We start from the raw sequence: 22290 nt of genomic DNA, 5'->3' as shown, positions 1-22290 counted from the left end.
GACCACTGTAAAAATCAAAGGTGAGTCCAGTTCATGCCAGACTCTTTCCCCATTATTACTGAATAAAATTACTCATTAAAATCTGTTCTTACCACTTTAACTAGTATCCAGCTGCATTTACCTTTAACATTGTTAATGTAACCAATTTCAGAGCCACTTCCTATAAAAGTACCATCTGATATGGAAAGACAATAATTTGACCTATGAACTAACTATGAGAAGCTACCAGTGAGCACAGTGTTTGTTTGACTACAGGACCCAGAAAAATGGGAAAATCCCTAGTGAGGAAAACTTGAAATGTTCTGAAGGCGCAGAGGGGCCTGCTGGATGGAGAACTCCTGACCAAGTACAGCCGTGAACAGTGCGGGGCAGTGGAACTAGCCTGGGCCGTACTGAGGAAAGGACTGGGTTTGGCCACAAGCTGTGTGACCTGAAGCCTCAGTTTTCTCATTTATAAACAGTAAGCAATAGCGCTCTACTCAAGCTGTCTTCTTTGTACCCAAGACTTCTCCAGACTCTCTTTTCGTAGTCAAATTCAAGTCCTCAGTATCCTAAAGTGCAGAATCCTTCAGTGCATGCATTTAGACACCGCCAGGATAGGCTCTGACTAATTCACGAAGGTTTCGGTGGTCAATGAAGTCACACAGGATATGCTTTTTTTTTTTTTCAGAGACAAACACAATTTATTTCTACATTATATGTCATATCACAAGCTGAACCATAGAAGCAGCCTGTCAGAACCCTACCCTGGGTCCTTTTTCTCTGACCAGACTGTTTAGAACTTTCTGGACCATGCTAGCTTAAACTCTCCCTTTGTATCCTTTTGTGGGTCATAAACCCCCATGAGAATCTGATCAAAATGATGGGCTCTCCCCCAAGAAAAATGCACGTACACGTAAGCGCACAAATTCCACACATAATTCTGAGGGGTTCGGAGACCCTGAGACACGCCCGTGACTCTGGCTGAGCCCCTTGGTCTACACCATCGCCTGCAGGGGGCAGCAGGGCAGCTGGAACCCACACTGAGAGCTGCACTCGGGAAAGCTGGGGACACTATAGAACTTGATGAGTTTTTTGAAGGTACTTTTCTTCAGCATCATCATCTCTTCTGGAAATCTAGAGAAGATTTTAACCCTGGAGGAGCCCCCGTTCCTTACAGAGCCCTCCGTGGGCAGTGTCTTCTGAGCGCTCACAGGCACGCTGTTGCAACTGAGGGAACGCACTGCCTTCTTCTTATTCCGCACGGACATATAACTGAAGAAGGAGGAGGACAGCTTGTGCTGGGCGACATCCGGGGTCTCTTCTGAGAAGCAGTTGTCAAGTGGGTCCAGCAGGGTTTCAAAATGGCAGCCGTCATCCATTCTCACATGACTGGCTCCCACGTGGGGAGGATGCTTGATGATCTGTCTGGCCTGGCCGAGGTCATCTTCCGTCCCGTTGACAGACTGAAGGGACGTTCCACTGGTCAGGGCTCTGGGGCCCCTGGTTGGGGGGATGAGGTGCCTGGCCTGAGGGCTAGGTTGGGAAGTACAATACTGACTCAGGATGAGACTAGCAGCATCACGAATGAGAGTCCAGTCTCTCAGGATGTCATCCCTGGTGGTGAACTGGGATGTCACAGTGAAACGGATGATCAACTTGTCCTGGATCGTGGCCGGGATGAGGAAGAGACGGCCAGCTTTAGCTATTTCCTTTAACACACTTTCCGTGAGACAGTTAGGACCCTGTATGAAGGATAAAGAAAACTGAAGTTGGTGTCACGTCCCTTAAGAGTATCCCCAGAAACCCAGCATTTATGTGTCCAAAAATCTCATAGCCACAGAATATGACATTACCTTTAGACGAAAAACCACCAGGCCAAGGTGCCTCTTGGCAGGAATTTCAAAGAAGGGGTCATTTCTGACCAGAGATTCAAAATATTTAGCCATTTTGGTCCCCTGGAGTTGTAAATACAGAGAGAACTGAGATTAATCGTCAGGCAAGGATAACCATGCATAAACTTTCACATTGTTTAATGGGTTTAAGACAGGACATCTTTGAATCATTGAGACCTGAATGGCTCTGCCAAATTTTCTGTTCTGTTTGATTTTGCTCTTATTCCAAGCTGGAAAACATCCAATGTTTCCCTACTTCCTGTCTTTTCAGATCTATCTCAAGAACTCAAGTCTCAGGGCCCTCATTCAACTCACCCCCTGAACTAGATGGCATAAATCTTGCAATCTAGGCAATCTGACCTCATTTCCTGGCTTCACAGCTTCTTGAACAGACAGCCAAGGGTACATGTGAGGGCCAAAACCCAGCCCAGCCAAGTGCCTCGTGAGGTTGCAGCTTGTTTCTACTGAATATAGAGGCACCATGTGGGCCGTCAACAGCTCTGCCCCCTTCCTAAGTCTATCGCTTTCTCTTCCTTCTCAAACGTTTTTACCTCACATGCCCTTGCATCCCCTTTTATCTGCTATTCCACAAAGAACATATTTTACATACCATCTCCACAACACTGTGGACAGTTTTTGCACCTGTTTAATGGATACAGAGTTTCTGCTTGGGTTGATGGGAAATGTTCTAGAAATTGATTGTAATGGTGGTTGCATACATTGTTAGTTCACTTAATGCCCCCTTTTTAAAGTTAATTATTTATTTTAGATTTTATTTATTCATTTTAGAGAGAGGAGACAGAGAGAGAGAGAGACAGATAGAAAAGGGAGGGAAGAGCAGAAAGCATCAACTCCCATATGTGCTTTGACCAGGGAAGCCCAGGGTTTCGAACTGGCAACCTCAGCATTTCCAGGTTGACACTTTATCCACTGCACCACCACAGGTCAGGCCACTTAATGCCCCTTAATTGTAAACTTAAAAATGGTTAAAAATTGTAAATTTTGTTATGCATATTTTGTCACAATAAAAAAATTTTAAGCTTTTTGTCATATTAATCTTTCACAGAGATTTAGTTATTTAATATTTTTCCTATGTTATTTTTACCTAGGAATATTATTAACTAAACAAGAACAGAACTTGGTTTTTCTTTCATTTCTTTTTTTTTTTTTGTATTTTTCTAAAGCTGGAAACGGGGAGAGACAGTCAGACAGACTCCCACATGCGCCCGACCGGGATCCACCTGGCACGCCCACCAGGGGCGAATCTCTGCCCACCAGGGGGTGGTGCTCTGCCCCTCTGGGGCATTGCTCTGCCGCGACCAGAGCCACTCTAGCGCCTGGGGCAGAGGCCAAGGAGCCATCCCCAGCGCCCGGGCCATCTTTGCTCCAATGGAGCCTTGGCTGCGGGAGGGGAAGAAAGAGACAGAAAGGAAGGAGGGGGGGTGGAGAAGCAAATGGGCGCTTCTCCTATGTGCCCTGGCCGGGAATCGAACCCGGGTCCCCCGCACGCCAGGCCGATGCTCTACCGCTGAGCCAACCGGCCAGGGCCGGTTTTTCTTTCATTTCTTAAATTTTTTTCAAACATACAAAAGGATCGCAATAAAATATTTGCTAAGTGATTGCTATCACCTGATTCTCATGCCTGCTATTCTATTTCAAGGGAAGGCAAGGGATTTAGCTAATCATGGCTTTGACTATACTGAAACAAGTTGCTCAAACTTCATTCAAAACCCCTTTCTCGCCCTGGCCAGTTGGCTCAGTGGTAGAGCATCAGCCTGGCGTGCAGGAGTCCCGGGTTCGATTCCCGGCCAGGGCACTCAGAAGAAGCGCCCATCTGCTTCTCCACCCCTCCCTCTCTCCTTCCTCTCTGTCTCTCTCTCTTCCCCTCCTGCAGCCAAGGCTCCATTGGAGCAAAGTTGGCCCAGGCGCTGGGGATGGCTCTATGGCCTCTGCCTCAGGCGCTAGAATGGCTCTGGTTGCAGTGGAGCAACACCCCAGATGGGCAGAGCATTGCCCCCTGGTGGGCATGCCAGGTGGATCCCGGTCGGGCACATGCGGGAGTCTGTCTGACTGCCTCCCTGTTTCCAACTTCAGAGAAATACAAAAAAAAAACCCTTTCTCTCCCCCACTGTATGGTGTCTTTAAAATGTCTCCAGCCTGACCTGTTGTGGTACAGTGAATAAAGCGTCAACCTGAAATGCTGAGGTTGCCAGTTTGAGATCCCAGGCTTGCCCAGTCAAGGCACATATGAGAGTTGATACTTGATGCTTCCTGCTCCTTCCCCCTTTCTCTCTCTCTCTCTCTCTCTCTCTCTCTCTCTCTCTTTCTCTCCTCTTTCTAAAATGAATAAATAAATCTTTAAAAAAAAAAACAGTCTTCAACCTGACTGTGGCACAGTGATTAGAGCATCAACCTGGGATGCTGAGGTCCCAGGTTCAAAACCAGGAGGTCACTGGCTTGAGCACAGGCTCATCCAGCTGACTTGAGCATAGGATCATCGCCATGACCCCATGGTTGCTGGCTTGAACCCAAGGTCAGTGGCTTGAGCAAGGGGTCACTGGCTCAGCTGGAGCTCCTCGGTCAAGGCACATATGAGACATAATCATGAACTACTAAAGTGCCACAACTATGAGTTGATGCTTCTCATCTCTTTCCCTTTCCTGTCTCTTTCTCTATCTCTCTGTCTCTCTCAAGCGTGCTAAAAAAAAAAAAAAAAAGAAAGAAAGTCTTCAATCACACCCCAGAACTTTTTATTTTCAAGTCCTAAGGCTCTCTCTCCAGGTAAGCACCCTGCTAAATGTTTTCTAGTTATTTCATGTGTCATGATCTGCTCAGTGTTTCTCTAGCTAACAAAGAGACAGTGGCCCTGAATAATCAACTCCCAGGAGCCCACGAACAGTCCCAGCCACCTGAGCCAGAGAACACAGGTCCCCAGGGCAGGTCTGCAAAACAGAAACCAGCTTTCCTCCCCACTAGGTCACAAAGCAAGGGTGGACTCAGCCCACAGTCTGCGCAGGAACAAGTACATACATGTCTGACGTGTGCTTGAAGGTTCTTCACCCCGAAGGACCGAATCACAAACCAGAGCTTAAGAGAGCGAAACCGCCGGCTCAGGGGGATCTGCCAGTGCTAAAACACAGACACAGTGCCTAGGTTAGAGAGGAGGGCCCAGCTCCCTCCCGCACTCCTGGGCTTGATCACCCACTGCCTCCCCAGCTCTCTAGGGATGGTCGGTGTCGCCAGAACTCTGAAGTCGTTGCTAAGTAGCAGCCAAGACAAGTTATCCAAAGCCTGCCCCATGAGGTGACAAAAAATCACTAGTGAAGGTGGCCAATAAGCCCTTGTCCGAGCACAGGACAAATGGTAACCAAGTCCATGACCTTGAACGAAGGAGAAAACTGTTGAAGTGCAACTTTAAACATTTTATCCTAGGCTGAAACTCAATGGAAGGGCAATACATTATTTTTCCCTAAAAGAACCTAAGTTCCTTGAATAGTAGAAAATAAAATTCTATTTCTATTCCCCACCTAACCTCCAAACTGTTAAAGTATGTGCTCAAGTTCAGAGGCTGGAGCCCTACAGACCTGGGTTTCTCCCCCAGCTCTACATTTGGGCTGTGACCTTGGGCAGGGCCACCTCACTGGTTCCTTGTGAGGGGGGAAATGAACAGCACCCCCCAGGGAAGTGGGGGGGTTTTTGTTTGTTTTTTTTTGTGTGGCAGAGACAGAGAGTGGCAGAGAGAGGTACAGACAGACAGGAAGGGAGAGAGAGATGAGAAACATCAGTTCTTCGTTGCGGCTCCTTAGTTGTTCCTTGATTGATTTCTCCTATGTGCCCTGGCCAGGGGGCTACAGCAGACCAAGTGACCCCTTGCTCAAGCCAGTGACCTTGGGCTCAAGCTGGTGAGCCTTGCTCAAACCCGATGAGCCCACACTCAAGCTGGTGACCTTGAGGTCTCAAACCTGGGTCCTCCACATCCCAGTCCAATGCTCTATCCACTGCGCCACCGCCTGGTCAGAACCCAAGGGGGTGGTTTGAGGAGAACAGAAGCAAAGAGATTCATAGAAAGTTGTCAGTCTGTGTTGGCTATTCACACAACTAAAGTGTGAGCAAGAAATCACAGTATTATTTCTGCCTAGCACCAAGGTGATCACTATTGAATCTCACTTTCTTGTCCTAACTTTTTTCCTGTGACATTCCTGTGTCCTTAGCAGGCATCAATCACTCTGGCTTTCAGATTTCAAATGAGCATCTGCATTTCAACCTCCATTAGACTGAAACTGACCATTTTTCCTGAGACTAAATTCAACAGAACTTAACAGTCAAGGTTGCAGTCATCATAGATTTGAAATTTTTCAAAGTGATATCCAACGGGTTTCCCAGAACTTAAGATAGAGCAAAGGGCGTAGAAAATGTTTGCAGTTATTCTGATGAAGAATGCAGTTTCTAATGACCTCTTCCTCAAATGTCAGGAAGTGTCTACCACAATTTCTGTTGAGTAAAAGTCAATATTTATCCCACTGAATATCTACTCAGCCACAGAACTGCCGAATCTGCATAAGCTGCTCACCTTTCTCCTTTCCCCCAGTTTCCTGGCCCAAGCACAGTTGGGATATTACCTCTCTGTTGACAGACTGTGTTTTTCCCACATCAAGTACAAAGCCTTTGATTTCCAAGCAAAACACTCATGCTGAGGACGAGTATGGAAAGTGGTTACCAGCAGAGGACAGCAAAACCCAGACACAGAACAAAACCCAGATGGCTAGGAAGGCAGCAACGCCACCACGTGTTAGATGAACACTCTGGGAGAATAATGATTGGATGATAGGACCTTCTCTGATAAAACATTCTGTTTTCCAGGGGGTTGTAAATTAGCTACTTTATTTCACCAGCAAACTAAAGAAGAGGCAAAGATTAGTTTAATTTTGATATCTTCACACTCTATTCATAACCTGTTATTCCTCTTCTCATTATTCTAAAACCAACCCCATGCTGACCCAGCTGGGTGGTTCTAGCTGATATTTTCTTTTGGAACAGTAAATTTGGACTTACAAAGGGTGACAGGGCTTTTCTTTAACTCTAGGCATTCCCAAACCTCCTCTGTGTACTCTCAAGATTTTACAGGTCTCCTCTGCCAAGGGCAGGACATTGCCCCATGCACTGTGGCGAATCCCTGATGTCAGAATACCTAGCTCTGATTTTAGGTGACTCCAGGGCCCTGGGGATGAAGTCCCTAAATCTTCTCTCCCAGGATGCTGTGGGCTTCTGTTTAAAGCCATGGCACCTGGATGAAAAAGACCTTGGGGCACAAGTCAGAGCAGTAGTCAAGACCCCCAGGGTCACAACAAACAGCAGCTTCAGTTTTCTAGGAGTTTCCATGGAATTAGAGGTGAATGAAGAAAAAGCGTAAAGCAGCACTTTCCAGATATAAAAATATAAATAGTAAAGTTCCAGACTCAGAGATGCTGAGAACGGACTGATGGTCGCTAGAGACGAGGTAGGGGTGGTGGGGACTGGGTGAAAAAGGTGAAGGGATTGAGATGTACAGATCGGCAGTTACAAAATAGCCAAGGGGATGGAAAGTACAGCGTAGGAAATACAGTCGATAATATTGCAGTAACTATGTATGGTGCCAGGTGGGTACTGGAACTATCAGGGAGGACCACTTTGTCAAGTATATGATTGTCTAACCACTACGTTGTACACCTGAAACTAATACAAAATAATGTTGAATGTAAATAGATAAAGAAGTCAAGATCCACTAAGTTTCACAAAGGCCGTCTCCACTTGGCCATGACATGCAACTTACTAATTTACATCTCTGCCTGACTACAACTACGGGAAAGGTTCGTCTTCAAACTGAGGAGTAATTCTGAAGAACCTGTTTCCCCAAGAGATGGTACATGCGGAGAACATGGACAGGTTTGAGAAACTGAGATGCAGCCAGTGGAAACACCAGAAATACTTAGACCAGGGGTCCCCAAACCTTTTACACAGGGGGCCAGTTCACTGTCCCTCAGACCGGTGGAGGGCCGGACTATAAAAAAAACTATGAACAAATCCCTATGCACACTGCACATATCTTATTTTAAAGTAAAAAAACAAAACGGGAACAAATACAATATTTAAAATAAAGAACAAGTAAATTTAAATCAACAAACTGACCAGTATTTCAATGGGAACTATGGGCTTGCTTTTGGCTAATGAGATGGTCAATGTCCGGTTCCATATTTGTCACTGCTAGCCGTAACAAGTGATATGACATGCTTCCGGAGCCGTGACGTGCTGCGCTTTGTGGATGCATCCTGTGCCCCTCTCACTGACCACCAATGAAAGAGGTGCCCTTTCCGGGAGTGCGGCGGGGCCGGATAAATGGCCTCAGGGAGCCAGCCGCATGTGGCCCGTGGGCCATAGTTTGGGAACCCCTGACTTAGGGGCATCCAGAAACTCAGGAAGGATGCCCATGACCCCGTCCCCACTATGGAGTCTCCCACAGTGCCTCTATGGGGACAAAAACACAGAAGTGATTTAAATAAGGAGTCTCTATCCCTACTCAAGGAAATTTCCCACCCTACCCTGCTGCAGGGTAGCAAGCAGAAAAGATTATCCAGGACAGAAGAAGGAGCAAATTGGTCCATCCTTAGTAAGAAGACATTTCTGGGACTGAAAAAGAATGCCACAAATATTTGGGAAACATGCAGACTGCCTCCAAGGTTGTTCTCATTTTTAAGGTTTTAAAGTTCTCATTTTCTGGGTTTTATGCTGGGAACAGCTTAAAACTAAAGGTATACAGGAACAGTATTATGGGTGGGCTCACACTGTGCCACTTTCTGACCAGAGCTGACACATAGGAGAGCCTTGGGGCTCACATGTAGCCAGGTCCCATTTCAGAGGCCACCGGGCTGCTTGTTCCTGGCCACTCACCATGAAGTCGGTGGCCGCGCCCGAGTTGGCATGCCTGAGGTAGATGGGGTTCACGCTGAAGGTCTGCTGCAGCTTGTACTTGTTCTTGACCCTGCGGGTTTCCAAATGGGCATTAGTGGCTGAGGCCTCTCCCGAGGAAGCAAGGCTTTTCCGAGGATCAGGAGCTTGGCTGCCGCACTCACCAGAACCCAGTACAGTCAAAGTGCACCATCATCCACTTGGAAGGATTAAAGGTGAAAGAATCGGCATACTCGATGCCCTTCAGAAACCCCCGGAACTCAGGGCACAGGAAGGCAGTGCCCGCGTAGGCAGCATCGATGTGGAGCCACAGCCCTTCCCTGGCACCTGAAGAGGCAAACGTCACCTTGCTGGGAGGTGGGACTGGGAGTGGGCGTGGGAGTTGCCACCAGCCCACTGAGAGGGTCTCCTGACTGGCCTGGCTGGCAGGCGGGCCTCAAGAGAAGCGCTGGGAAAGGCTGGCCCGCTTTGGCTACATGAGATGGCAGGCAGATGGAGATGGGAAGGAATATCGAAGTGAGGAGTGGGGTGGAGTGAGGCCCCACCACCTCCTATAGGGAGAGCCTCTAAAGCCCCTCCCTGGCCTTTTCCCCTCACTGGCCAGAGGTCCCCACTCTCTCGGCCTCATCCTAGAGCTTGCTGATACAGAAATCAACGTGGCACTGGCCCAGAGAGCAGTGTTAATGCATCTACTACAAACATTAGACAGGGGATCTCCTTCTTTCCTAGTTGGTTTCATGCTCAGAAATTTTAAACAATCATATCTGGGTTTTCATTCTGCCTGATCTCCCCTTTCCATCTCCTTTGTGGTTTCGCCTGCCCTACACCTTCCATTTTCTTCACTCAGACTAGAAAATATTCCACTCTGCCTCAATCTCCCTCTGCTTTGGGACGCAGACTGCTTTAAGCAGGTTTTGACACATGAGTGAGAGGGGGAGACACCTGAGGCTCTCCCATGGTTGCCTCCTAGGACAGGATAGGGGGGGCAGCTCTAATACTTTGTCCCACCTCTGGGGAAAGCAGGGACTGCCTTCCTGGGAGAAGATCTTTGTGATCTACGGTGGCTCTTCCCACATTCCCTGCAGTAATCATGGAGGGGCAAGAGAATCCCACAGAGCTGAATATTCTAGAATTAATTACTTGTCTTCCCAGCCAGAGTGCAGACTTACATATGGGGCCCAGTTCTGACAGGCAGTCAAATGCACAGACCCCAGTGGTCCCCAGCGTTGCACAGACCTGGAAGAAAACACAGAAAGTTAATGAGGGACGGTGGGTGCTTGTGCTGTATTTGGCCTGAAAGAAAATGTAATCACAAATATTATCTACCCCGCCCATCCCACTAGAACAGTGTGTACCTCCCATGATATTTCACCATGACTGACAGTAAGAAATGCATTTTATATGGTAACCTAATACATATCATGTATATATATATATACACACATGTAGTGTATTTGAAATAAAAGTTTCACCAAACAATACATACTCTGGCTATAGGAATGCACTCCGAGATTTTTCTAGTCCATTTCTTTTTTTTAACTCTGGTTATGACCCCCCCAAATTTATTTCTCAACACACCGATGAATACCAACTCACAAACTGTAAAACATTGTATTTGAGGGCCTTTCTGCCTTTGTTTGCAGCATGCTACTTACCTAAATTCAGCCAAAATCCCTTCCTCACCTCCAAGTTCTATCATCCTAAATGCAGAACACATTCTGACTTACAAAGACAGGCACCAAGCCCCGCTCCTTGTCCTCCTCCATGGCTTTCTGAAGAGCTTCCCCTCGGAGTGAGAAGCTGTCGTCCACAGGCAGAAACTTCATCTTCACGAGAGAAATCAATCCAGCCTTTTCCACTGAGGAGTGAGCCTGGCAGGACCATGGAAACCTGTCAGCAGTCACCCTGGGGTGAGCACTCCCCAGAGACTGCTCCAACCAGACTAAGGAAGTCAAATATGACATTCCACATTTGTCTGTCCCTACGGTTCCTGGAGACAATCTCACAGGCCCGAGCTTCCCTAAACCCCAGGATATTCATGACTAGAAGAAAATGACTGCAGAAAGGGGGAGGTAGAAGATGCTTCAGGTGGGATAAATGGTGATGAAAGAAGACTTGACTTTGGGTGGTGAACACGCAGCGCAATATACAGATGATGTATTATAGAATTAATTGTACACCTGAAACCTGCATAACTTTATTAACCACTGTCACCCCCCAAAATCCAATCTTTAAAAAAGATCCTAGCTGGGTAGCTCAGTCGGTTAGAGCATCGTCCCGATATCAAGGTTGCAGCTTCTACACCCGGTCAGGGCACACACAAGAATCAACCAAGGGATGAATAAATAAGTGGAACAAACGGATGTTTCTCTTTTTCTCTATCTCTCTATCTCTATCTCAAAAGCCAACTTAAAAAAAAAATTTTTTTTTTTAATGACTTCAGAGCTACAACTCCAGAAGCCAAGCCATGACTTGAAGGAGGGCGGCTCACCTGATCAGAGGCGTAGGCAACAAGCCGCGCGTTCAGGGAGGACTCATCCGCTCCAGGCTCCGATGCTTTCATTTCCAGGATTTTGTTCTTTCTCGCTGCCAGCAAGGCGATCAAGGTGGATTCGCTGACGGTGCTCTGTAGTGGGAGAAGGATTACCAGTGGCACCTCCTTGTGTTCTTTTGCCAAATTTCCCCAGGGTCTTCACAGGTGCGTGTGCATGTGCACGTGTGTGTGACAGCTAAAGAAAAGCACACAGCTCCTGCCTAAGCTCATGTGCCAGCTCCGCTTTCTCCATTCCCAGCAGCCTAAGCAATCCTGGGACACCTCTTTCTAACGTTTATCTAGGGAAATAACGAAAGCAGATGTTCACCAGAAACGGATATCTTTGTTAAAAGAGGCCACAGAGAACAAAAAGAGAATGTTTAGCCCCTTCTAGATACAAGTTTGCTTACCGATATATTTGTTCTCCATGTAAAACGTGCTTAAAAGAAAGCAGTCCCAGTTTATTAGTTATGGAAGTGGAGTTTGTTTCCACAGGATATCCCAAAGAAAAGGCCCTGGGCAGTGAGAGAAGCTGATGACTTTGGCCCCGGTTTTGTTGCCAATGGTTCCTGTGACTTTCATGTAATATTTTTCCTCTGGAAGACTTTTTTCCATTTGTAAAATGGAACACACCCCTTTAATCAGGACTCTCGTGAAGGTTGGCTAGGATTCTGCTCTGGTTATGACTGTGGGAGTCCTGAAGGGCACCTCACAGCCTCATGGAATCATTACGGTTTCTTGTCATTCATGCACTCAGTATTCAATGTCTTTGCTCCTTGAAATCTTCAGGAGACTGACAGCTCTCTGCAAAGAAGCCTGGCAGTCAGGTCTTCAAACTTTTTATAAAAACCGCCCACTTTTGCAGTGCTGGTCAACCTGGTCCCTACCACGCAACCAAACAGCGCTGCGATTGGCCCACCATGAAAGCTGGACCGCCCACTAGTGGGCGGTAGGGACCAGGTTGACCAGCACTGCAAAAGTGGGTGGTTTTTATAAAAAGTTTGACGACCCCTGAATACCACCTTACATCTCTATAGCAATTTATAACTTACAAAGTACTTTCTGTCATCCCATTTACTCCTCATAAAATCTCTCTGAGACTCTTGTGATTTGGACTTAGTGGGCTATTCTTTCACTTACTAGCTGTGTGATCTGGGGCAAGTTTTAACCTCACTGAGTTTCAGAGCTCATTTCTCAAAAATTGGGAATAGTGATATTTACCTACAGGGTTCTTGATATGACTAGAAGAAAAGCAAGATTACGTATAGCAGACACTAAGCATGTTTTCCCAGATATGTGAGCTGAAGTTTTAACCACTTGCTAAGAACCCAGAGAGCATCCATGACATACAATAATTTGTCTTTTTTGTGAGGTTCGCGTTTTAATCTTGGTGCAAGGTTGAAGTGAGAGAGTCACTTAGCTAACAAATGGACACATGAACTTTTCTGTTCTTATCTCAGGGAAGCTTGGATATCTTTAATAGAATAATTCACTTAATTTTCATATCCACTCTGTGAATGTGAGATGTGAGGGGAAAATTACTATTCTATCGGTAGATTATAAAACCAGGGAAATTACACATTATAACAGAATTCAAGAATTTAGGGGTTCTCAAAGTTCTCAGAACCAAGCCCTCATTAATGTCAAGGGTTTACAGATGCAAAAGCATCTAGTAACATGCATGGTCTATGGCAGACACCCAGAAAGCTCCACTGTGCTGTATTACTCTTGACGAAAGAGAGAAAGAAAAAAAGAGAGAGAAAGAAAGAAAGAAAGAAAGAAAGAAAGAAAGAAAAGAAGGAAGAAAGGAAGGAAGGAAGGAAGGAAGGAAGGAAGGAAGGAAGGAAGGAAGGAAGGAAGGAAGGAAGGAAGGAAGGAAGGAAGATTTGAAGAATTGTCATTTGATAGATATAAAAAAAGTAGGGTGTAGGGTAAGATAAACTGATCTCAACTGTTAATTTCTCTCACTGCCGAGGACCGCCTGGACCTCAGAGGAATGAGAAGAAGTCTCTACTTGCTTCTCTTTTCTGCTTACCATAAGGTGTAAAATGGGACAAGAGTTGTCAGATTAGAAACTAAGAAATCTGAATCCAGTAATACTGAAAATGTGATGATATGTTGACTTTTTAACCTTTTTCAAGGAATAGAGGGAAAAAAAATGAGATGGTGATAGCAGCAGTATAAACAAAGTGTAAGTTGAGATGGGAGTTTACTGCAACAATGGAGGGGGTGGTGGCCATGGAGGAGGCAGTAACTCAGCTGGTGATAGTGTTGCCGATGCTGGTGGCAGTCATGGTAGAGGTGTGAGTGACATGTGGAGATTCCTTTGGGAACAGAAGCATTGCCTGGCAAGGGTTTGACTTATTTCTCACTATGTATCCCCCTGCTAGGGAGGGCTTTGACAATGGAGGCACCTGCAAGACACCTCCCCCATGGCTGCCAGGGTGGTGGTGTAGGAAGTGCTCTGGGAGTCCCAGCATTTTTGCCAGCCAGTCCATCACGTTCATCTCCAGCTCTGTGCACGCAGGGCTGGATGCCTGGAAGAAGGAAAGCAACATCATCTGGACAGCCCCAAGCCACCACGATGCCCCTGTCAGCCCCAGAAATACATCTGTCTTTGCCCGAGTGTTCCCCTGGCCACGTGACAGTATCAGTGAGAACCTAGCCTATTTTATCCCTGGAGAAGGGGTCAGTGTTGGGCCTGTGACCCAGCCCCACCCTATCTTCTGCCAAACCAAAAAGAGAAAAGAATGTGGGGCTTTGGATTCATGCCACCCTTGTTGAAGTGGATTCTCCTGTGACTCCAGGTCCTAGAAATGATTGCATTCTAAAGGTCAGCGGAAAGCTTTAGGACTAAGAAAGCAAGCACTTCTTCCTAGAAAGGACAGCAACTCTCCTCTCCCTCCTACCATCCCCCCTCCTCACACACATCCTATAACAGTCCAGACTTAAAATAGAAAACTGTTCTAGGAGACTTCTGGCATCATTTAAAACTGCTTGGTGCTTAAGGAGTTATTAAGGGAAGTCTTAAAGCACATCCCTAATCCCTCAAAGACTAGAGCACAAAGGAAGTTGTACCCACAGGCACCGGAGTGCTTAGTGAAGGTCACAAATGATGGCAGTAACCAGATCTCAGTCCAAATCTTTTGAGCTGTGTGATCATGGGGAGATAGGTTTTTTATGCTTCCATTTATTCACTTATAAAATAGTACCAAAGCTCAGAATTCCATAGGGTTACAGGATGAGATAATTTATGTAAAGCTTAAGTTCAACCAATGTAGCCATTGTTAATATTTAACTTGGAACCCAGTTCAGAGACCAGGACAAAATATGATGTCCCGAGATGTCACTTCCTGCTATGTTTCTCATTGCCACTGGTTACAGCTACAGCCATTGCTACTCACCCAGGTGAATCCCAAGCAGTTGATGGCATCAGCCAGCATGTCTCCTAGCAGCGATGGCCAAGAGGTGAGAGCTGGGTAGTAGGCGTGCATATGAGGGCTCTGCCAATGTACCACCTGGAGGCAGAGCATGTACAGAGGTAACACCAGGAGGCATGTGCCAGAGGCTTGCCTCCTCCAGAGACCCTCCCTGGCAAGGGGAAGAAGCACCCAGTCTACAGATGGGCTGACATTTTTAAAACAACCAAATAAGTGACACAGCTCCATAAAAATAAGACATATCCATGGTGTTCTTGCCACCCACATTTCTCATATTCTAAGCTAGTTCTTCAATACATCATTTGCACAGATGCAAAGACCAGAAGGGAATAAGGTATATGAAATAAAGATTGTTATAGTAGTTAGGCACAGTGGATAGAGTGTCGACCTGGAATGCTGAGGTCGCTGGTTCAAAACCCCAGGCTTGCCTGGTCAAGGCATGTATGAGAAGCAACTACTGAGTTGAGGCTTCCCACTCCTCCCCTGCCTTTCTTTCTCTTTATCCTTTCTCTAAAATCAATAAGTTTTTTAAATATTTAAAAAATTTTTAATTAATATTAAAAAAGAGAAAGGACAGTGGCCTAGACAGTGTGTATGGCATTAGGAACATAAAATTTAAACTCAAGGACACAGGTGCCAATCCTACCTCTGCCCTGAATCAGCTCTGTGACCTTGTGTATTTACTGTGAAGCTAATGAACTTAAGCTCCAAGTTCCCATGTTTGAGACCCATTCTTAATTTTACTTTCTTAAAGGATATCTTAAAATTTGTATAGGACTCAGTCCCCATAAAACCAGGTTCTTCCCCTGCACCTCCCTCAACCTCAAAAACTAAATCCTGTCTCCAGGGGTTGCTATATAAATTGGCCTGGGAGGAAATTTGTGAAACGTAAAGCTCTAATATTACTGGTAATGGGAATCACATACATGGTAATAGACACATCACATATCCTGACGCGGCTCTCAGATAATCAGACCTCTTCCTCCGAGTTTCACCAGGTGGAAGCATGGCAGGTAATAACAGTATCTTCCAGGCCCTGGCCGGTTGGCTCAGCGGTAGAGCGTCGGCCTAGCGTGCGGAGGACCCGGGTTCGATTCCCGGCCAGGGCACATAGGAGAAGCGCCCATTTGCTTCTCCACCCCTCCGCCGCGCTTTCCTCACTGTCTCTCTCTTCCCCTCCCGCAGCCAAGGCTCCATTGGAGCAAAGATGGCCCGGGCGCTGGGCATGGCTCTGTGGCCTCTGCCTCAGGCGCTAGAGTGGCTCTGGTCGCAATATGGCGACGCCCAGGATGGGCAGAGCATCGCCCCCTGGGGGGCAGAGCACCGCCCCTGGTGGGCGTGCCGGGTGGATCCCGGTCGGTCACATGCGGGAGTCTGTCTGACTGTCTCTCCCTGTTTCCAGCTTCAGAAAAATGAAAAAAAAAAAAAAAACAAAACCAAAAAAAACAGTATCTTCCAATCTCTGTGATTTACCTTATTTCATTCTCACAGCACCCCTTTGAAGTAGGATCTACCATTATCCCACTTTACAGATGAGAGCTGGGGCTGGCAGGAAGAGGCAGGGTTCCTGCGATCACACACCCCTCTAGGAGCAGACAACAGCACCCAGACGAACACCCAGTGCTGTCCGACTCCAGAGCCCGAACTCCTAAGCAGGGCAGCAGCCTGTCTCCCTCTGCCTCATCAAGAGTCAATGAGGTTTTTCTAACCAGGATTGGAATTAAAACAAAAGGATAGTTTTTCCTCTCTTTGTGTCTAGGAAGTGGAAGGGAGGGAAAAATTAATCCAATTGTCAGTGAGGGATGGAACAATTAATCCAGCTGGCCAAAATGAGACAGCCAAGGCCCAGCAGCTCTCAGGCCAGCTCGGAGAGGTGGGGGCAGTCTGCAAGATCGGATGGAAGATTGGGCATCATCATGGACATGCTTAGTGACAGTATTTTGGAAACCCGATGGAAACTCAGAAAAGGGCTTCCACCTCCTGATCCTATCAAAGGGCAATTGTGTGTTCTTGTAAGATAAACACAATGAGATAAACCGGAGGAACCCTTATCAAAGCAAACAGACCTCTCAGTGCAGAAATGAGCTTCTCCAACCACACTCTCGGCAACTGCTGGAGTTTTATTTCAGTCCAATGAATCAGCTCTTTCTGCCTCTTCTGACAGTTGCTTTAACGTCACTACCAAATTACGGTTAGCCCCTCAGCAGATTAGATTTTACAGAATGAAATCCATGAGATAATCTTATCAGGGAGCTAGCCTCCTCAGTGAAGCTTTACTGACATAAAAATTTTCTAAAGATGCTGGTGAAATCGGCTGACTGGTCAGAAAAAGATCAGGATTTGGCTTGGTACAAACTTGTCATTGCTTTCTGAGTTTGTATCATTTCTTTTTTTTTTTTTTTTTTTTTTTTGTTTTTTTATTTATTCATTTTAGAGAGGAGAGGGAGAGACAAAGAGAGAGAGGAGAGACAGAGAGAAGGGGGGAGGAGCTGGAAGTATCAACTCCCATATGTGCCTTGACCAGGCAAGCCCAGGGTTTCGAACCGGCAACCTCAGCATTTCTAGGTCGACGCTTTATCCACTGCGCCACCACAGGTCAGGCCAGTTTGTATCATTTCTTTCTGAGTTTGTATCATTTCCTTCCGAGTTTGTAAACATTCCCTCCGGGCACGTTTCTGTCACATCTAAATCCAACGCTCTTCCGGGATCATAGAAGCAGATCTCAAATCGGCCTCCTCGGGGAGAGCGCTGGACAGATGCTATTCTAAACACAACTGCCACAAGCGAGGGCAGTGAGGAGAACCCCCGCCAAGAACGCAGGGTGCGTGGACACGCTCTCTAGCGGAGGTATCAGTGTGGGAGAAACAGCAGAGCCTTTGGAGTAAAACTGGCCTCAGTTAAAATCCTGGATTTGTCAGGCAGGTGACGTTAGGAAGACAATTTCTCTGAGCCTCAATCTACTCACATGTAACACAGGGATTGTAGGGTCACTGTAAGATAAAACCAGCTGACCTGTACATGGCCGGTACAGTGCCCAGCACATGGTTCAGTAAAAGGCAGCCCTTCCAGGGGAGGAAGACGTGTGCACTTTTAGCATGAATGCGTGACACAGCTCCTCACTCCTGGTGGCAAGGACAAGTCACAGCCCAGGGCCACAGGTTCGGCCCCAGCCCAGTGTGTTATCCAGCTTCTGTCTGTCCTTGGCCCCTGGCTATCACCAGGTTGTGCCCCTTGTCACTGGGAATATGGATGATTCAGGGAAAGCCCCTTCCTACTTCTAAAAAGCAGCTCAATCACAACACGTCCACTTAATAAGGAAGGATGTGGTTCCCACGTCATGGAGAAGAAAGGAGGGGACTGATGGGACTCACTCAGCTTCCCAGCTGTCCGATGTGACCACTGGGACGCCCTCCAGAGGCTCGGTTCTCAGCCTGCCCCTTCCTCTTCGGCACGTTCCAGAAATAAGGAAGGATGTGGTTCCCACGTCAGGGAGAAGAAAGGAGGGGCTGGTGGGACTCACTCAGCTTCCCAGCTGTCCAATGTGGCCACTGGGGCGCCCTCCAGAAGCTCTGTTCTCAGCCTGCCCCTTCCTCTTTGGCACGGTCCAGAATGCTAGAGCAGAGCCCCTGGTTCTGCCAGCTGGTGCTTCGGGGACCATCTCCAGCCTCCTCTCTCCATCTTGCTTTCCACAGTTGTCCTTCCCAGATCCAATTTTCACTGCTCACCTCATCCCAGTAGATTCCCACACTTCTGTCCCACTAGACCCTGGGATGGAGTCCTTATTCTCTCTGTCTCCCCGCCCAACACTACAGCTCACCTGGCACCAGAAACCTAATTTCAGTCCAAGTCCTGGCCCTCTACGTGCCCAGAAATTGGGCTTGGACATTGGTCAAGTGGCTGAAGGGTCATCCCAAACCTTTCCTCATGCCTACCACCCACCTGTCTATTTCCCAAAATTCGGAATCACTATTTTTTTTTTTTTTTTTTTTTTTTTTTTTTTGCATTTTTCTGAAGCTGGAAACAGGGAGAGACAGTCAGACTCCCGCATGCGCCCGACCGGGATCCACCCGGCACGCCCACCAGGGGGCGACGCTCTGCCCATCCTGGGCATCGCCATGTTGCGACCAGAGCCACTCTAGCGCCTGAGGCAGAGGCCACAGAGCCATCCCCAGCGCCCGGGCCATCTTTGCTCCAATGGAGCTTTGGCTGCGGGAGGGTAAGAGAGAGACAGAGAGGAAGGCGCGGCGGAGGGGTGGAGAAGCAAATGGGTGCTTTTCCTGTGTGCCCTGGCCGGGAATCGAACCCGGGTCCTCCGCACGCTAGGCCGACGCTCTACAGCTGAGCCAACCGGCCAGGGCTCGGAATCACTATTGTGGTGACTGTATCTCACCCCAGGCATGATGATCTGCTCAATGTCCCTGAAGATGCTGTCCCAACTGTCGGGCTCCTCGGGCGCACTCTCGGGCAGCTGGGCGTGCAGGTAGCCAGGTCGCACGTCTGGCGTCACCCGTCGCTCCCGCACGGTGCTCAGGTACTGGCAGATGTAATCCACCATCTCTCTACCTACAAGGGAGGCAGAGAAACCAGCCTCAGAGAAACCCTGACTGGCCTGGCCCGTGGGTGCCTGCCCCCTCGTGTCGGGGATAAGGAACTTGGTTGAGGAAGGAGATGGATGCTTGGGTGAGCTAGGTTCTGATCCCCAGCATTGGCCTTGTCTTCAGAATTTAAAAAAAAAAAAAGTGAGGAAGTGAAGGAACGATGGAGGAAATGTATGAGTGAACAAGTGAACAGAAGGAAAGTCTCCAAAGCCTGAAATCCCTGTGCCAAAATCAAACGTTTCTTTTTCTTCCCCTCCCCTCACCCATACCAGCCTTGATCATCTCTCCCAACTTTCTTTTCTTCTCAATAACAGAACATCCATTAATTCATTACCTTTCAGGTTCAGTAGAAATCCTGTGGCTTTTTTTATCCAAAAATTGTTACACACACACACACACACACACACTACACTCTGTTAGCACAAATGGCAAGCTCCGTGCCAGGTTCTGATTAAAGGTGAAAGATCTGTTCCCCATTCCCACTGGACCAATAATTCTTCATGTTTTTTAGACCTATAAACTTCTTCAAGAATAGGATTAAAACTATAGGCTGACTGATATACACATACAGTTTTGTCTATAATTTCTGAGGTTTGTGGAATTCTTAAAGCACACCCACAGAGAACCCTGCCTGCACTGACCGAAATCCTGTCTCACCTCTTTATCTCCTTCCCCAGGCCTCCACCACACCCAGTGCTTAGAACATTTTTAGATGCTCAAAAAATTTTTACCAAATGAATAAAGAAGGAAGGTAGCCAAGTCAAACACTGAAGCCACTGCAAATTATTTCGTTTCTCTTCCCTTTCAATTCTCCAGGAGAATCAGTCTTCAGTGCCCTGTCCGTGTTTCTCCCCCTGAGTCTCTCTCTCTATCTCCCCATCTGTGTCTGTGCATTCATATGTGTCTGTGTCTGTCTCTCTCAGTATAACTCCTTCTTGGTACACCTTAGCCTCTGTTTCCCCCTGCAAGAAATAAAATAAAATAGAAAAGAGAAGAGAAGGGGGAACTTGGCTCTTCCCTCAGTACGACCTCATGCCAAATTCTTATGAGGAGGACAAGCCTCAAACAAAACTGTGAATGAGGCAAAAGATTTCATGCCTTCCTCTCTTTCTTTTACTCTCCATCCCTCCCACATCCCAGGGCTTCTCACAGTGTCAGCAGGACCCCACGCCTGAAGTCAGAGAGCCCTGGAGAGCTCCCACCTTGTCCAGGGATGGAATGAAATGTGTTTATGTTCCACTCACAGGATAAATGTTCACAGGAATCTGCTCTCAACTAATGCACACTAAAGTCAAAAGGCTGACAGCCACTTAGTAAGATATGCCCAAGTGGAAGAGAGAGAAAAACGTAAACTTTAACACAGGACAATACCTTACAGCAAAGGAATTTTAGGCAGTATAACCTGATGAGGATGAGGATATAAAAGCTTATAGGGAGAGAAACTATAAGCAACTGCCTACTTCCCTTCCTAGGACAGCCAAGCCTGAACATAGAATAACTATTTGGTTTTGCTTAGGGCACAAGGTTTGATACATAGTAGGTGCTCCCTAAATAGCAATAGAATGTATGACTAAAAGAGCACTACTGATACATTCACACATAAGAAAAAAATGAATATTAAGAAAGAAAAGATTTGCAGTGGGTACAGAATACATAAGGAATTTTTTTTTCTATTTCAGAATATGAATAATCAACCCCCCTTTGCCATTTAGCGGACCGGGAGTCCAAATCCTCTCTTTTGTGGGCAAGTAGAAAGGACAGCATGGCATGGTAAATGGACAGGTATAAGAGTGGGTATACGAGAGGGAGAATGCAAGAGAGGTGGAGAGGAGTTGTAAACTCTGATCCCACATTTCATTCTCAGAAAAAATTTTGTGGCAACCAATATTCAGAAGGCAATTCTAACTCCCAATCAAATGGTAACTCAAAATTGAAGGACCCACAACCAACAGCGGTTCCTGCAGCTGGTGGGGGGGTGGGGGGTGGGGGAGGTAGCCAGGGATGCCCGCAGCTCACCTCTCTGTCTGTACTCCTCCGGCTCCATCATCCCCTCCTTCACGCTGGCGCCTGCTCACAGACAAGTAGGAGGTCGAAGGCGTGCTCCTGGGCAGCCAGAGAGGGCCCGGCATTTAAAGGGCTCTCCTTTCTTCGACCTTAGCTCCGCCCTTCAAAAGCCCTTCCTCTAGGCTGAATTAATCCACCCTTTTCCCCCCCCAGTCCTTGTGAGAAACAGTGACCACAACTTTGGTCAAGAAATGGAGGGTAAAACGGTGTACTTAGCAACCCAAACCTGCAGGCAGCCTCCAGGTGACTCCAGAACTGAGAAGCCCTCAGTTCTTTTTGCCCCTGGGTTCAGACAAGCCCCAGACTCAGACAAAGCTCACAGCTCAGTAACCCAGAACAAAGCCAGGACTGCACAGAATAAATAGCACAAATTATTAGTATTATTCCTGCCACTGCTTCCCCATCAGTGGCAGGGAGGGAGAGTAGGCACTTAGAGTGATGCTGGCCTGTTGTGCTCAGGAACAAGCTAATGTTAATCATCTCGCACAATTAATTTTTTAATTACTACATAATACTTATTGTTGTAAAGAGATGAGAAAACATAGATAAGCAAAAAGAATAACAATTACCAGACTTAATCGCTTTTAGTACTTAAAAGGGTGTGTGGGTATGTCTGAGTGTATGTATAAAGGGACGTGCAGAAACAGACGTATTCAGAGAAGCCTCATACATAATAATCAAAAAGTGGAAACAATGCAAATGTCCATCAACAGAAAATGTGCTGCATCTATACAACAGGAGTATTCCACAATAAAAAGGAAGTACTGACACATACTATAATGTGGATGAACCGTGATAACATTACGCTAAGTGGAAAAAAGCTAGTCAAAAAGGATCAC

General features: G+C 46.9%; 1 protein-coding gene across 1 annotated transcript; it reads right to left on the bottom strand.

Moving 5' to 3' along the window:
* Nucleotides 1-699: 699 nt before the first annotated feature.
* On the bottom strand, nucleotides 700-21514 carry HDC (histidine decarboxylase). The gene is made up of 12 exons (XM_066274172.1): nucleotides 21404-21514; nucleotides 19180-19352; nucleotides 14754-14867; nucleotides 13764-13886; nucleotides 11308-11442; nucleotides 10544-10687; nucleotides 9986-10052; nucleotides 8981-9143; nucleotides 8799-8889; nucleotides 4905-5003; nucleotides 1836-1937; nucleotides 700-1724 (listed from the first exon to the last, which is right to left on the bottom strand). The coding sequence occupies exons 1-12, from the start codon at nucleotides 21432-21434 to the stop codon at nucleotides 978-980; spliced, it is 1989 nt and encodes a 662-aa protein (XP_066130269.1). The 5' UTR covers nucleotides 21435-21514; the 3' UTR covers nucleotides 700-977.
* Between the last annotated feature and the right edge of the window lie 776 nt (nucleotides 21515-22290).

This window comes from Saccopteryx bilineata, chromosome 4, assembly GCF_036850765.1.
Source record: "Saccopteryx bilineata isolate mSacBil1 chromosome 4, mSacBil1_pri_phased_curated, whole genome shotgun sequence".
Taxonomy (NCBI): Eukaryota; Metazoa; Chordata; class Mammalia; order Chiroptera; family Emballonuridae; genus Saccopteryx; species Saccopteryx bilineata.
The sequence above is the reverse complement of the archived record's forward strand: the minus strand, read 5'-3'. Positions and strand labels throughout refer to the sequence as shown.